Below are 14,641 nucleotides of genomic sequence, written 5' to 3' on the forward strand. Positions count from 1 at the left end.
GCTTCTTATTGATTTTGCCATAACCACGTTTGTAGATCAGTTCATTTACTGACTTCAGGTTTGGGTACCCCCATGCAATATATGGTTCCACAATTCTCAGCATGTTAATTGAGGCCTTGTTGAGTTTAACAAAGGTGCCATTGAAGATCTGGTGAAGACGAAGAAGCTGCAACACCTTTCGAACCTTTGGGCTCACTCCATTGATCCCTCTGATCCTGATGACAAATGCCAATTTAGGTTCTGCAGGTACATAGAAGTTGCCAGCTTTTCTTGCCATCCTGGCCATGCAAATCTCAGTTCTGTACATCTGTCTATATTCCTTATGATAGTGCTTAGCTTTTTCATAGATAAGCTTCCTCCTTGCCTTTCGAAGCATCTTTTGAGCAAACTTCTTTCTCAGGCGCTTGATCTTCAACTCCGCAAAATTCCTTCGCTTTTTCTTAAGGGTTTCTGGCACAGCAGTAACCTTTTTCTTGGTGGCTTCCATGGCAGCAGGAGCCTTTTTCTTGGTTTCTGCTGCAGCAGGAACCTTTTTCTTCTCTTGAACGCCCTCCATGGTTCCAGCAGGAAAAGAGGACAAGAGTTGGATCTTCTGATGAGTCTTCGTGATACTATATTTTTTTTCTGAGCAATTAGTTATTTCTTATTTGTTTAAATTTGTATTACTGGTTCTCCATTAGCTTTTATGTAAATGCACAAACATTTACAGTCAGCAATTTTTCTCAGCCATCTTCAGCACTCTTAATAGAATGACAGCATGCCCTGTCAGGCAAGGAGTCTCCAGAGCTGGATTTCTTAACCACTCTTACTTTTCATACTTCCTAGATCTTGAAAATCCCTAGAGTGTTGCCTTGCCTTGTGGGCCAAATATTTGCTCACCTTTGCTTCCCAGGGAAAACATTGAAACTGATTCTTGATTGAAATAAGGTGGAAAAAGAAGGATTACAATGCCTAAATTCTTCAATAAAGCCACAGTTTATATTTTGGAGACCTGCTGCTCACTTTGGCTACTGCTTCCAAAATGTCTTCACTCCAAAACAGTAAAAAATTAATTATCATAATTTTTGTATTACATTTAATCACATATATCTTTGCAGTGTATTACATTTCTCTTTCCAGCATGATTAGCATGTATATCAGTCAAGACAAAGACATTACTATCCACATCATCATCAAATAGCTTTTCACCATTTTTTCAGATGATTATTATTATTATTCTATATTCTTATTTTTTCAAGCATTCAATCACTACACATCATTTGGCCTGCAAAGAGAATTTACCCAACATGAACTCCAGAACATTGTCACCTGTTTTTTTCTAACAGGCATTTAGGTTGTGGTTTTCTCAATGATTGGAATTTATCTCCTTTTTTTCCCTAGAGAGAGATTTTTGCTATAGGGCTTGTGTACTCACCAGAGACAGAGAGACAGAAAGCAGAAATCCGCCCCCCACCCCAGAATAGATGGCCAGACCGCAATACCTTCTCTTCCATTCTCCTCTTGGGATTTTGGGCATGCATGCACATGCATGTGTGCATGAGTTTCAAGCCTTTGGGTACAAGACTCAAGCTGTATTCGTCCATGTAAGAATAGAGCAACATAACCACTACTCTATCTGCTGATTCCAGAATTTATCTTCTTTTTGTTTTCTTTTTTAAAATTTGTCACAGGGTGTGTACACTCACCAGAGTAAGACAGAGAGAGGGACAGGCTTAATCACATTGCCTGCTTGCCTTTGGCGCTATGCTTTTAAATGTGACATAGAACCTAAGAAGAGAAGCAGGTTTGTGGGGAAGTTAAAGATAGGGTAATAAAAGTGAGTTGAGCAAACTAAATACAAAGTATCTGTGAAGCATTTTACCTGTCAGGAATCTTTGGATTATGGGTGACAGAAGCTAACTGAAAATGACCTAAGAAGATAGAATGTCTTGGTTTACCGTAACTGAAAACTCTGAGGGTTTGGTTATAGGCAAGGCTGTATCTGGTTCTCAAAGGATGTTATCAGTCATCTAATCTTCTATCTCTTGCCTCTGGTTTTTCTATTATATTGTCACCTTAGGCACATTCTCTCCAACACAGCAGAAGTTAGAACCAGCAGTACATTCAAGCTTACCTTCTTCTACCATCAAAACGCACCAGCAATGCCACTTTCCCAGAGGTTCCAGCAAACATCTCAGACCTGATTCTGACCGGCTCTAACTGAACACTTATCCTCAAATCAATTATGATTTAATTGACTGTGTCCCATTATGGTTGGCAGCCTCTAAGATGGCCTTCGGTGATCCCCTCTCCTAGTATTTACACCCTTGTGTAATCCTTTCCTCTTGAATAACTTTCTTCTAACCAACAGAATATGGCAATGCTGAGAGGTTGTCACCTCTTTTTCTTTTTTAAAATTTGCTAGAGGGTGTGTGTGCTTGCTGGAGAGAGCAAGAAAGAGGGGATAGAAAGAGAAAGTGAGAAAGCACCCTCCATGGGGGATGGTCACATCACATTCCTTCTCTTCTATCTTCCTCTCCTTTCAGGATTTGGACAGGCACACACAAACCACTGGTGTATTTTTCAAGATCCTTGAACCGCACAATGATCCATGTGAGATTCAGCCACATTAGGCACCATGCCACTGGCTGGCCCATGCCTTTTTATGTTTTTAGAAATGGTCATAATTCAAGCCCACTAAGTATCTTTCCATTTTCTGGTTTTCTACTATTACATGCCTATTTCTGTAATAAAATTTTTTCTATCACAAATTTGATGCAGGAACAGGAAGGAGGCTGCATTAAGTTCCCTGGGTGCCAGTTTAATAAAATTTCTAGGTTGTAATCATTGAATTCTTTATGAACACCTTGCTTATTCCTTTTGCAATGAGAGATGACACACTTGAAACTTAAGGCAAAGAAAAGGTAAAAAATGTGTACTGAATTGTCAAATAATTGAGGACAAATAGAAAACACCCTAAGGGCAATCAAAATAATGGGGATATTATTTAAAAAGTGGATATTAAAAGGGAAGAGTCTATTTGGAAATAAGAGATGTAAAAGAGGGAAACTTTGAAGAGAAAGAGGTATTTTTCCCGTTCTTACTTTAGTAGTCCTAAAGTAGAAATGAGAGAATTCCAGGAGGAAAGGAAGAGTAGGAAGAATGTTCTGATAATACTAAGCACAGGGAATGGAGAGTAGAGAAAGAACTTGGACAAAAATAAATTGGCCAGAAATAAGAAGGAATAAACAAAAAATGGTGTAGAGATTAGCCTGATTTAGTACCCTGCAAAGGCAACAATTTTACATGTAAGAAGGAAGAAGTTGGACAGAAGTTGGACAGGAGTTTGTTTGGAAGAGACATACTCAGCCCTGAATGTCCAGGTGAAATATTTGGTGTTTGGCTTCAGCCTCTGCAGCTTTTCTCAGAGATTTAATTTTCTCTTATGAGCCATGGAACTATTTAAATGTAATAAAATTAATCAAATTAAATCCTTTTTACTAAATAATTCACTCTGACTGTAATATGAAAGTGTAATAATGCATGAGGAAAAATCAATGAGGACAGCTATTGCAGAGGAAAAATGGACAGAATGGGACACTCTTTGTTGGAATTTAAAACATTTTTCTTCTTCACAATTAATTGTTGTACATCTCCATAACACATAATGTAATTTTGCAAAAACATGGATCACATTGCCATCAGATCAAGGATATCAACCTTTACATATTTTCCATATAACTTTCTTGATGAAAAGTCAACAAGGCTTGTCATTGATGAGAGCATGAGAGATTGCTCAGGGACAGATTGCAGAACCAGCCAGTTGTAGGCAACAGAGCAGGGTGCCGACAGTGGGGAGAGAAAACTGTAAATCAGAGACTAGTTGGAAACCAGTGGTCATCACAGAGTTAACTCTGGTTTTTTTTTAACTTTTTAAATTATTATTTATTTATTTTTTTATTATCATCATAATCTTGTTTATATTACATTGGATTGCATATACCTTTACAGTGTATTACATTGCTTTTTCAAAAGGGAATGCCATGCATGTCAGTCAATACAGAGACATTAATCTCCCCGCTTCATCATTCAATATCTTTTCTATGGTTTTTCCCGATCATTATTAATATTGTTCCAATTATTTTTTAAAACAATCACTATTTCTCACTTTGCATGTAAAAAGGCTTTACCCATCATGAAATACTTCTCATAACTCTTGATGACATTCAGACTGCACATTCAAACCTTCATTCTTACCAGAAATTTAAACATGGATTTAATTTTACGAGTTGAATACATTTGGGCATGCAGATTAAACAAAATCCGGTTGTTCAACTATAATGGGGATACTTACTCCCATTATCTAAAATTTATAGTTGAGCAAACTACAATTTAATAATAATTTAAAATGATAATAATTTAGCTTACCAAATTATTTTGAGGGTTAAATTAGATAACAGATATGAAGCATGAAGCGTGGTGCTTGGCATAGAGTAACCTCAGAATGAAAGTCTGTTAGCATCACCATGATAAACCACGTCCATCAGGAGGACAACAGGGGTATGTGAAGGGATATTCTAAAATTAGGATTAGCACGGCGATTAGATTGGTCTGTCTGGTAGAATGTCAGTGTCTTCATCATCATCTACATAGTCATATAAACCACCAGCTGGCAGTCATCCTTTTGAGTCGTGTGATGTGAAAGTCTCAGCTTTATCTAGAAGTCATCCAAACTCCTGTTAACATCATAATTCTTTATCTATAGAACTTAAAGGTATTTATTCTATAGCCTTTGCTAGAAATAAAATTATGTATATTTCTAAATACTGGTGGGATTTAAAATTCAATACCATATGGCATCCACCTCCTTTTCCCCTGGTAAACCTAATGGAGTGTCTTATCTCTATTATTACAAAATATCTGTAAGATAAAGGCATATTGAACAAAGTGAAAGCTGCTATCTTATATTCGCAATTTAGTATTCCTTAACCAAAAATGTCAAAGTAATTTAGAACCAATGTTTAATTTTGAGATAACTTATTCTATTATATTCCCAATAATTATCAATGGATGTGCATCAGCACTTACATAAAAAGAAACATATTGATCACTTGAGTATGGATGAACCCTTAAAGATTAAGTGTGTTTGTGTTAATTGAACTGTTTGATATTTCACTTGAGATGAGATAATGATCCCTGATGCTTTTCAATTCATCTTTGCAACCAAAATCTTCAGAGATTTATCCCCAAAGGCACAGAATAATAAAGAATATAACATGGCTATTATATATAACCATTAGAACTTTCAAGAAGTTGGTACTGTAAGATAAATGAATTCTTAGGTCAGCAATTAAGATTTTGTTTTTAGTGAGTAAATCTCATTTATTGATTTCCATTTTCATTTGTAAACCATTTATTCCTTAAAGTTTTATCTGCGTTTGCCAGCTATAGTTTATACTTTATATTTATAGTTCATAGAGAAAAAGGGCAGATATAAACAGTCAATTAGAAGGAACTTTAACTGAACTAAGTTTCCACAGAAAATGCATTTTAATAAATAGGCATAACTACATTTATCAAATTTCCTCATTTATCTAATCGTGAAGACAGAAACTCACATCATGTTAACACTTTCTAACTTAGCACTGGATTGTAATGCTAATAATTTCACTGTCTTTCAAATACTTTGGGGAATTATGTTAGTAAATATCCTGTGGATGAGCTTACTTTGGATTTTTACTTTTTGTCCCAGTGCTCACAGCCAACTGGATACTATGCACAAAGACGAGGCTATAAAGCCAAAAACTTGGGAGATAAGGGTCAGCCTGGACACTACCTGGGTGATCTGGGTGAGATTCTTAACTTTTTAGGATGAAATTACCAGCTGTAAACTATGTCGAAAGTAATGCTACTTCAATCCATAGTACTCTAATTTAAAACCATATTTTTGTTAGGAAGTGATTTGATGTGTTTGATTAAAATGCTTTAATTTAAAATTTTCCAAATATTAATCACAATTGTTTACATAGTGATTAGACTATTTGAAGCTACTTAAGGTAACAATATTAAAATGAAACTTTTAAAATTCTTAATAAACTTACATTAGGTGAACTCATTCTTAATCTTAACTGGGAATTCTTATTTCTTCCCTGTCCTATCAACTAAATTGTATTTCTCCTCTTTATACATGTTCCACTTTAAAAGTAAACATAGTAAATGTGTTACTAGAGGTGTCTAATTAGACACCTCTTTAACAAATTAGTTGCCAGGAAACTGTGTATTTCACTTCACTGTAACTACTGTTTAATTTCATTACAGCAAAGTTACCCAGGGAATGGACTGAGTTCGAACTGACTGAAGTTCACATCCTGATTCCATTGCTTCATACGTAACCTTAGGTAAGTTATTTCACCTTTCACTTCAGTTCATCCTTAAAATGGAAACAATAACAGTGCTTAATGCTATTCCAAAGATTGAGACCAGCACATGGCATAATGGCTATGTTGCTGGACTTTCATGTAGTCGACCGCGGTTTAAGTCCTGGACTTGGTGGCTTAAACTCAAGCCGGGTGCATGTGCATGCATGCCCAAGATCCCAAGAGAAGAATGGAGGAGAAGAGATTGTGGCATGGCCATCCCCACCCCCTCCCCCAGGGGGTGATTTCTTGCTTTCTGTCTCTTTGTCTTTCTGGTGAGCACACATGCCTTATCGCAAAAAACTAACAAAAAAAAGGAAAAAAAATTATTCCAAAGATAGTGAAGTAAGACTTCTGTGGGACATAGAAATGGTTAATTATCTGTTGATGGCAACGTGTATAGTAGTCTCAACTAGACTGGTCTGAGGTGTATTTCATGTTGAGTAAACTTTCTCTACAAGTTAAATGATGTATAGTGGTTTAATGTATAAAAACTTAATAATAATAAATATTATTTCAAAAAACCTGAATATATTAATATATAATTCAATTAATCTTGTGCCTGTAATTTAATAAGCATTCAGGAAATTTCTTCGTTATCTAATACTACACATATATATTTGAATTGGTTTTGTTATTCTCACATTCCCTTTTGCTATTCTAATAAGTATCATAGGTATATTTTATCTTTAGCTTTTAAACCACAATGGTACATTTTATTTATGTATAAAATACGTGTACATAGAACACAAGAAACACACATATACACACAAGGGAAGGCATATTAAGGAAAAACTATGCATGGATTTCAAAATTGGGGAAAAGCAAAAGAAGCTCTTACTTTATTTCCATTTTTCTAAATGTTTTTAAGTCTCTGGTATACATATATGACAATATAGTTACAACGGTTTTTCTTATGTTTTTAGCATATAGAAAGATTTATTAGACATAAACATATAAAGTTTAGTAAATACATTCTTAGTCAAATATATTTATTTGAGTGATTTCTTTGTAATAAGCTCTATGCATGTATTGATGAGAATGAAAATGTGAAATATATAACTTTCTTAATATACAGTTTTCATCACAGGTTTATTTTGGTAGCAGCTACACAGTCTCATGGATTCCCCGGTGGATGGGAACCACACTGTAGTGACAGGGTTCATTTTATTGGGTTTAACAGATGATCCAGTCCTTCGGGTCATCCTCTTCGTGATCATCCTGTGCATCTACCTGGTGACCGTATTTGGCAATCTCAGCACAATCGTCCTGATCAGAATCTCCCCTCAGCTCCATCATCCCATGTACTTTTTTCTGAGTCACTTGGCTTTGGCTGACATCGGCTACTCATCTTCTGTCACACCTAATATGCTTGTAAACTTCTTGGTGGAAAGAAATACAATCTCCTACTTTGGATGTGGGCTCCAGCTTGGTTCAGTGGTTTTTTTTGGATCAACAGAATGCTTCATTCTGGCTGCCATGGCATATGATCGCTTTGTGGCCATCTGCAGCCCACTGCTTTATTCAATCAAAATGTCCACACAGCTCTGTGTCCAGTTACTCCTGGTGGCTTACACAGCTGGTTTCCTCAATGCTTTCTCCTATGTTATTTGCTTCTATTCTTTATTCTTCTGCGGGCTAAATGAAGTCAACCATTTCTTCTGTGATTTTGCCCCTTTAGTTGAGATCTCCTGTTCTGATACAAGTATCCCTGCAGCTGTTGCCTCATTTTCTGCTGGCTTCATCGTTGTGGTCTCAGCCATTGTCATAGCTGTCTCCTACATCTACATCCTCATCACCATCCTGAAGATGCACTCCATTGAGGGGCGCCACAAGGCCTTCTCCACCTGCACTTCCCACCTCACTGCTGTCACTCTGTTCTATGGGACCGTTACGTTCATTTATGTGATGCCAAAATCCAACTACTCAACTGACCAGAACAAGGTGGTGTCTGTGTTCTACATGGTGGTCATACCCATGCTGAACCCCCTCATCTACAGTCTCAGGAACAATGAAATTAAGGGGGCTCTGAAGAGAGAGCTTCACAGAAAAATATTTTCTTAGTGATGTCTGTTATCCAGTGTCTAACATAGTTATCGCTTTCTACTTAAATACCTATTATGCCGTTCTACAACATATTGCAAATGTTTACTCAAATTTTGCTATCAGAAGAGAAAACAAGCTGTAATTAATCCATATGTGCAAATATTAGGTCGGGAAAGTCAAGACATTTTTCTGTTTTTTTTTTTCATATGTAAAAATACATCATGACTTTCCTGATTTCCCAATATTAAAAATTATTCTGTCATGTAGCCAGCAGGTGGCATGTGGTTACGTTGCTAGATTCTCACATGGCTGACCAGGAGTTCTAGTTTTGGTGACTTGAAAATCCTGCTGGGTGTTGTATGTATGTGTTTGTGTGCTGAATATCCCAGAAGGAGAATGGATTACATCCCCACTGAGGGGTGATTTTTTTACTTTCACTCTTGTTTCTCTGTCTCTCTCTGTATCTCTCTCTCTCCAGCGAGTACATGCACCCTGTGGCAAAAACCTCTAAAAAAAAAAAAAAGAAAAAGAAAAAGAAAAGAAAAGAAAAGAAAAAGAAAAAGAAACGATTCAGTTGAATGAGAGGCTTTATGAGAAAATATAGAAGGTATAGGAAGAAACTGATTAAACCTCATCTCTGTATCCAGGAATTCTTATGGAAGGTCATTTGTTAGAGTGGTTTTCAGACTTTGAGGGGCAATGATTTTGAATAAATTTCTTAAAACTCTTCAAGACTTGTGTTTCTTCATTTTAAAAATGAATATCATATTCATGTCAATATTATAAGGTTGTGAAGATTAGGCAATGTGATGATAAGCTTTATATGTGTGTATATAATTGGACCACAAATGTTTATGGAAAAATGAAATTAAGCATTCTCAATGAACTTTCTGGATACCTCATACATTAAAAATAATATCTAAAATAATGCTTATATATGCAAAAATGTGAAATTATTTTTTTCTTTGTACTATTGTTACCGAACTCAAATCAGGTCCGCTCGCCCAAGCGCTATAAAACCACCATAGGCACACGGTGTGATGAAGGAAAGTACAGCTTTACTGCAAAGTGCAAAGCAAGGAGAGCGAGTAGCTCATGCTGAAAAGACCCGGTCTCCCTGAGATGTTCCCCACGTGCCTTTTTAAGGACAAAAATTAAGGGTGGAGGTCCTAGACGCATGATCAGTTCAGTGATTGGTTTAAGAGGGCGTGATCATTTCATGGGCATTCTTGATTGGTGAGGCCTTAGATAATCAAATTCCTCTTTAGGTGTCTGAAACCGTTCAGCCTGGAGTCTTTGAGCTCACAACCAGTAGTTTCCAGCCTACAAAACATCTTACATATTGAAATGAAAAACCTTTCCTTTAAGTGAGAGTTTTAGAGGTCAAATGGCCCTCACTCAGGGTCCATGTTGGTCATTATCATAACCGAAGTCTGAAGACTTACTCTTTACTCTGGGCCATTACAATGTAAATGGACTTTATATTTTATAAACCCTAGAAAACACATTAGGGGGTTCTTGCTCGGTTTCACTATCAATACCAAGTTTAAAAGGAAATTTAAAAATCTTGTCTATATATCTAAAGTTCTATGAAGTATTTAAAAATAAATTAACAGAAAATACAAAACCTAGACAAGAACAAAGCATATATAAATATTCAAACCACGTTAGATCTATAGATTTAATATGTAGATGTCAATAATGTTGACTTAAATTTTAAACCTAATATTAATCCATTTAGAATCTACATTATTGTTTTTGTTGTTGAGGCATTATGTAAGTCAAATGCAAATACTATTTTTCTTATTTTTTTGGAGAGGTTTTTGCTATAGGGCACGTGCGCTCGCCAGAAAGACAGAGAGAGACAGAAAGCAAGAAATCACCCCCCAGGGGGGATGGCCACAGGGCAATCCCTTTCTCCTCCATTCTCCTTGGGATCTTGGGCATGCATGCATGCCCTGTGGGAGTTTAAGCCACTAACTGCTGGTCCCATCAAATGCAAATTTAATGTGAAAGACTAAAAGCGAAAGCATTGCCAAAAAAAATCTTACCAAAGATTCATTGTGAACTGGCAACCTGTGTCGTATTAAAACATACCCCAAACTACCTAAAAATAAAACTAATATAGTTGAAGTGAAGGACATATTAATTGCCCTAATTTGGTCACTAAAAATAGTGTATATCAGAACCAGCAGTTGGTGTAATGGCTATGTCTCTGGACTCCCATGTAGTCAACTGAGGTTTGAGTCCCGGACCCAGTGGCTTAAACTCACGTTGGACACGTGTGCGTGCGTGCCCAAGATCATGAGAAGAGAATGGAGGAAAAAGATTGCAACGTGGCCATCTCCCCGGTAGGTGATTTCTGGCTTGCTTTCTCTCTGTCTCTCTATGTCTTTCTGGTGAGCGCACACACCTTACAGCAAAAACCTATAAAAAAATAGTGTATATGTATTGAAGAATTACATTATATCCCATAAATATGCACAATTTTTAAGAATCAATGAAAAATTTAAAAAACAGTATAATAACTTCACCTATGGTTAGTATGATAAGAGAAAACAAAATGCCATCCCCACTCAGAAAGAAAGACTAAATAAAATTAAAAGCATTATTTTAAATAGGGTTACCATCATTTTTGTAAAAAGTTTTGAGAAAAGATAACAAAAACGTTTCCAAATCTTTTGTTGTTACAGTTTTTTCTTTTTCTTCCACTTGCCATAGGGTGCATGCACTCACCAGAGAGAAACAGAGAAAGAAAGGGAAAGTAAGAACGTAACCTCCATGGAGAACGACCATGCTGCAATTCTTTCTCCTCCATTTTCCTCTTAAGATTTTGGGCATGCACACAAACATGCCTGGTGTGTTTTCTAAGACACTGGGTATGGGACTCCAGCACCACAGTCAGCCATGTATGATCTGGCTGCCTTAACCACCACACCACTGGCTGTCCCATCCAAATCATTTTTATATATTTTTACACCAACCTGTAAATTTTATTTCAAAGATGGAAAATGACAGGTAAAATACTTTTGGGAAAATGTCTTCTTTCTAGTGAAACTTACTAAACAAAATATTAGTAAATTAAAGCAAATAAAATTAATGGAAAAGCACCAATGATGGATTAATTTCAAGAATTCTAGATCTTAAAATTGAGAGACCAGCAGGTGGCATGATGGCTAAGGATGCTGGACTCCCAGATAGTCGACTGTGGTTTGAGTCCTGGACCTGGTGGCTTGCTTTCTCTCTCTCTCTCTCTCTCTCTCTCACACACACACACACACACACACACACACATACACACACACACTCTGTCCCTCTCTGATCAAATAAAAATAAATATATAAAGTTAAATAAAATAATTCTTAAAAAATATTCTAGATCAATCTAACATTTATTAATTAATTGAAGTTGACTCTCTTGCATCTCTGAATTAGGATTTAGAAGGATGTGAAAAAATCTTTCATTATATGGCAACAAGAAAAACTTAGACAAAATGAATTATCATATTTATACATGAAATGATCTATGAGTAGAAGACTCAAGAAAGCCTTAATGAACTGATACATGGGTGAGCAGACAGCTGCGGCACGTTGTGTACCTGAGGAGAGGTGCCTGGTCTGACCACCCTACACTGAAAGACTTGAAGAAGTGAGATGGAATCAGCCAGTGCTTGAATGACAGTGTGAACTGTGTGGACAGTTCAAAGTTTAGAAGAAACCCACATGGAAAAAGAAATAATATCACCCAACTTCAATTTCTCCAAGGATATCCTTAGAAGTTGTGGAGGGAGGAGGAAGAACTAGTAAAAATTCTGTAGTCCCACACAGTCTCACTGAAAATGGGTTTGTGGGTCTTGCCTATGTTGAACTAGCAGATGAAAAGAAATAATCAAAGGGGCCAGGTGATGGCACAGGGGTAATACAACTGGATCCAAATGACAAAAGTCCTGTGATCATGCCCTGGGACCTCCCTGTCCCACAGGGTCCACATGCATGATTGGGATTCCAGCTGGCTAAAACGAGAGGTTGATCATGTCATGAAGACCCTGTTGGGGTGCCTCTGTGTGTGTGTGTGTGTGTGTCTCTCTCTCTCTTTTTCTTTCCATCTCTGTCTTTCATGAAAAAAATAAACTTTTTAAAAAAATGCCGAATTTCCAAAATGTAAAGATTCTAGACGATAGCATAAGAAAATGTCTTCATGATCTTTTATTTGGCAAAGATTTCTTCTTTTATTTGTAAATTAAATATTAACATTATGGAGCCAACAGGGGCATGGTGGTTAAGGGCGCTGGACTTCCACTTGACTGACCATGGTCTGAGTCTGGGACCTGGTGGCTTACTTTCTTGCTTTCCCTTTTTCTTTCTCTCTCTCTCTCTCCATCTCTGGTCAAATCTTAAAAAGAAAGAAACAAATAATAGATCTCATTAAAATTAAAAACTTTAGTTTATCAAAAAAATCCAACTGAGAGATGGGTCAGCAGGTGGTATGGTGGTTAAGGCACTGGACTCCCATATGGCTGATGGTGGTTCAAATCCCAGAGCCGGCAGCATGAACATCATGCCAGGTGTATTTGCATGAATGCCCAATATCCTGAGAAAAGAATGGAGGCGAAGGGATTGCGGTGTGGCCATCCTCCCTGGGGAGTGATTTCTCGCTTTCTGTCTCTCTGTCTCTCTCTCTCTGTCTTCCTGGCAAGAGCATGTGCCCTATAGCAAAAACCTCTCAAAAGAAAAAAAAAAAAAAGAAAAAAAAAGAAAGAAAAAACGAAAGAAAGAAAGAAAAGTGCAATATGACAATAAAATTGGCAAAAGACTTATAAAGACATTATAGAAAACAGGATATACAAGTGGCTTATACATATATATTTTATAAATGTTCAATATAAGCAGCTGAATTTTAAAAATTATTTCAGTATAAAAACTGATGTCTACCCCTGAATTCTATAATGTTATTTTTTTAAAAAAATGCATGAATACTTTCATTTACCAGAGTGCTGAGTGGCCAGGATTTTGTTAAGCTAGATACTCTTTTAGGTTGTCTTCATATTTACAATTGTTCTTGGTTATGCTTCCATTGACCTGAATTGCCATGAACATCTAATTGTGAGGCATTAGAATCTATTCTTGCTCTGGGATTCAAATGATATACATCTCTTTTATAATAATTGGAAGACTATATTTTAATTTTTAAAAGTAATTAATCAGAAATCATTACAGAGGAACTTCTGGAGTCAGGGAGGTAATTTAGAAGTCTGAAAATTTTCCAAACTCAATAATAAAAACCTTAAAGCAGTGTCAAAGGTAGTGGAAATGAACACCTTCATGAGAGATTGCAAAGAAGGATGGTGGTTGTATTCCATGCCTGCATCAGCTGAGGTGTCCCAGTCAGTAATTCTATGCGCTGGAAATACCACTTGGCTTGCTGAAAGAAAGCTCTTCTGAGTCCAACTCCCTCCCTCCTTCCCTCCACTCCTCAAGGTGTTTTCTACATATCAAAGATTTGTCTAGAAAGCCTTTAGAGTGCCTTTTGTGTGGTCCAAATTGAGTCTTCTGGTGGCAAAACTTTAGAACAAATTCTTTTTGGTCTGGTAAACAGGAATAAAAGTTTTCTGAAAACCCAGGATCCCTAGTCCCCAAAATGATCATAATTCTGTATAAGAGAATCTAAGTCTTCCAGAGAAAGTGAACTGGACTATGCATACTGCCATCAATTGTATTTCTGCTATGTACCTGATGCTTTTCCAAGATGTTAATTTATCAGATGACATTTTAGAAATATATTACATAAATGAACAAAGAAAATACTCTCTAACATAGATTTCTCACATAAAGGAAACAGTAGAGAAAACATAAAACTACATTCTTCGTGTACCCTAACCCTGAAGTATACACATTTAGTTTGAACACAGAAGACTTTCATGACAATGATATGTTATATTTTGTGACCCTAGAAGTTATAAAATGGGTGTTAATCAACATATTGGCATTGTATATTTAAAACAGCTCTTCACATTGGCTTTTTTTTTTTTTTTTTTTTTTTTTTGAGAGATTTTCACTGTAGGGCGCGTGCGCTCGCCAGACAGACAGAGAGAGACATAGAGACAGAAAGCGAGAAATCACCCCCCAGCGGGGATGGTCACGCCACAATCCCTTCTCCTCCATTCTCCTCTCGGGATCTTGGGCACACACGCACACGCGCCC

At 36.7% G+C, this 14,641-nt stretch overlaps 1 protein-coding gene across 1 annotated transcript; it reads left to right on the forward strand.

Moving 5' to 3' along the window:
- Positions 1-7,514: 7,514 nt before the first annotated feature.
- Positions 7,515-8,459, forward strand: LOC102468964 (olfactory receptor 478). Its single transcript, XM_006143979.1, has one exon. It carries the CDS (start codon positions 7,515-7,517, stop codon positions 8,457-8,459), a length of 945 nt encoding a protein of 314 aa, XP_006144041.1.
- The last annotated feature ends 6,182 nt before the right edge of the window (positions 8,460-14,641 follow it).

Source organism: Tupaia chinensis, unplaced genomic scaffold, assembly GCF_000334495.1.
Source record: "Tupaia chinensis unplaced genomic scaffold, TupChi_1.0 Scaffold000114_1, whole genome shotgun sequence".
Classification (NCBI taxonomy): Eukaryota; Metazoa; Chordata; class Mammalia; order Scandentia; family Tupaiidae; genus Tupaia; species Tupaia belangeri.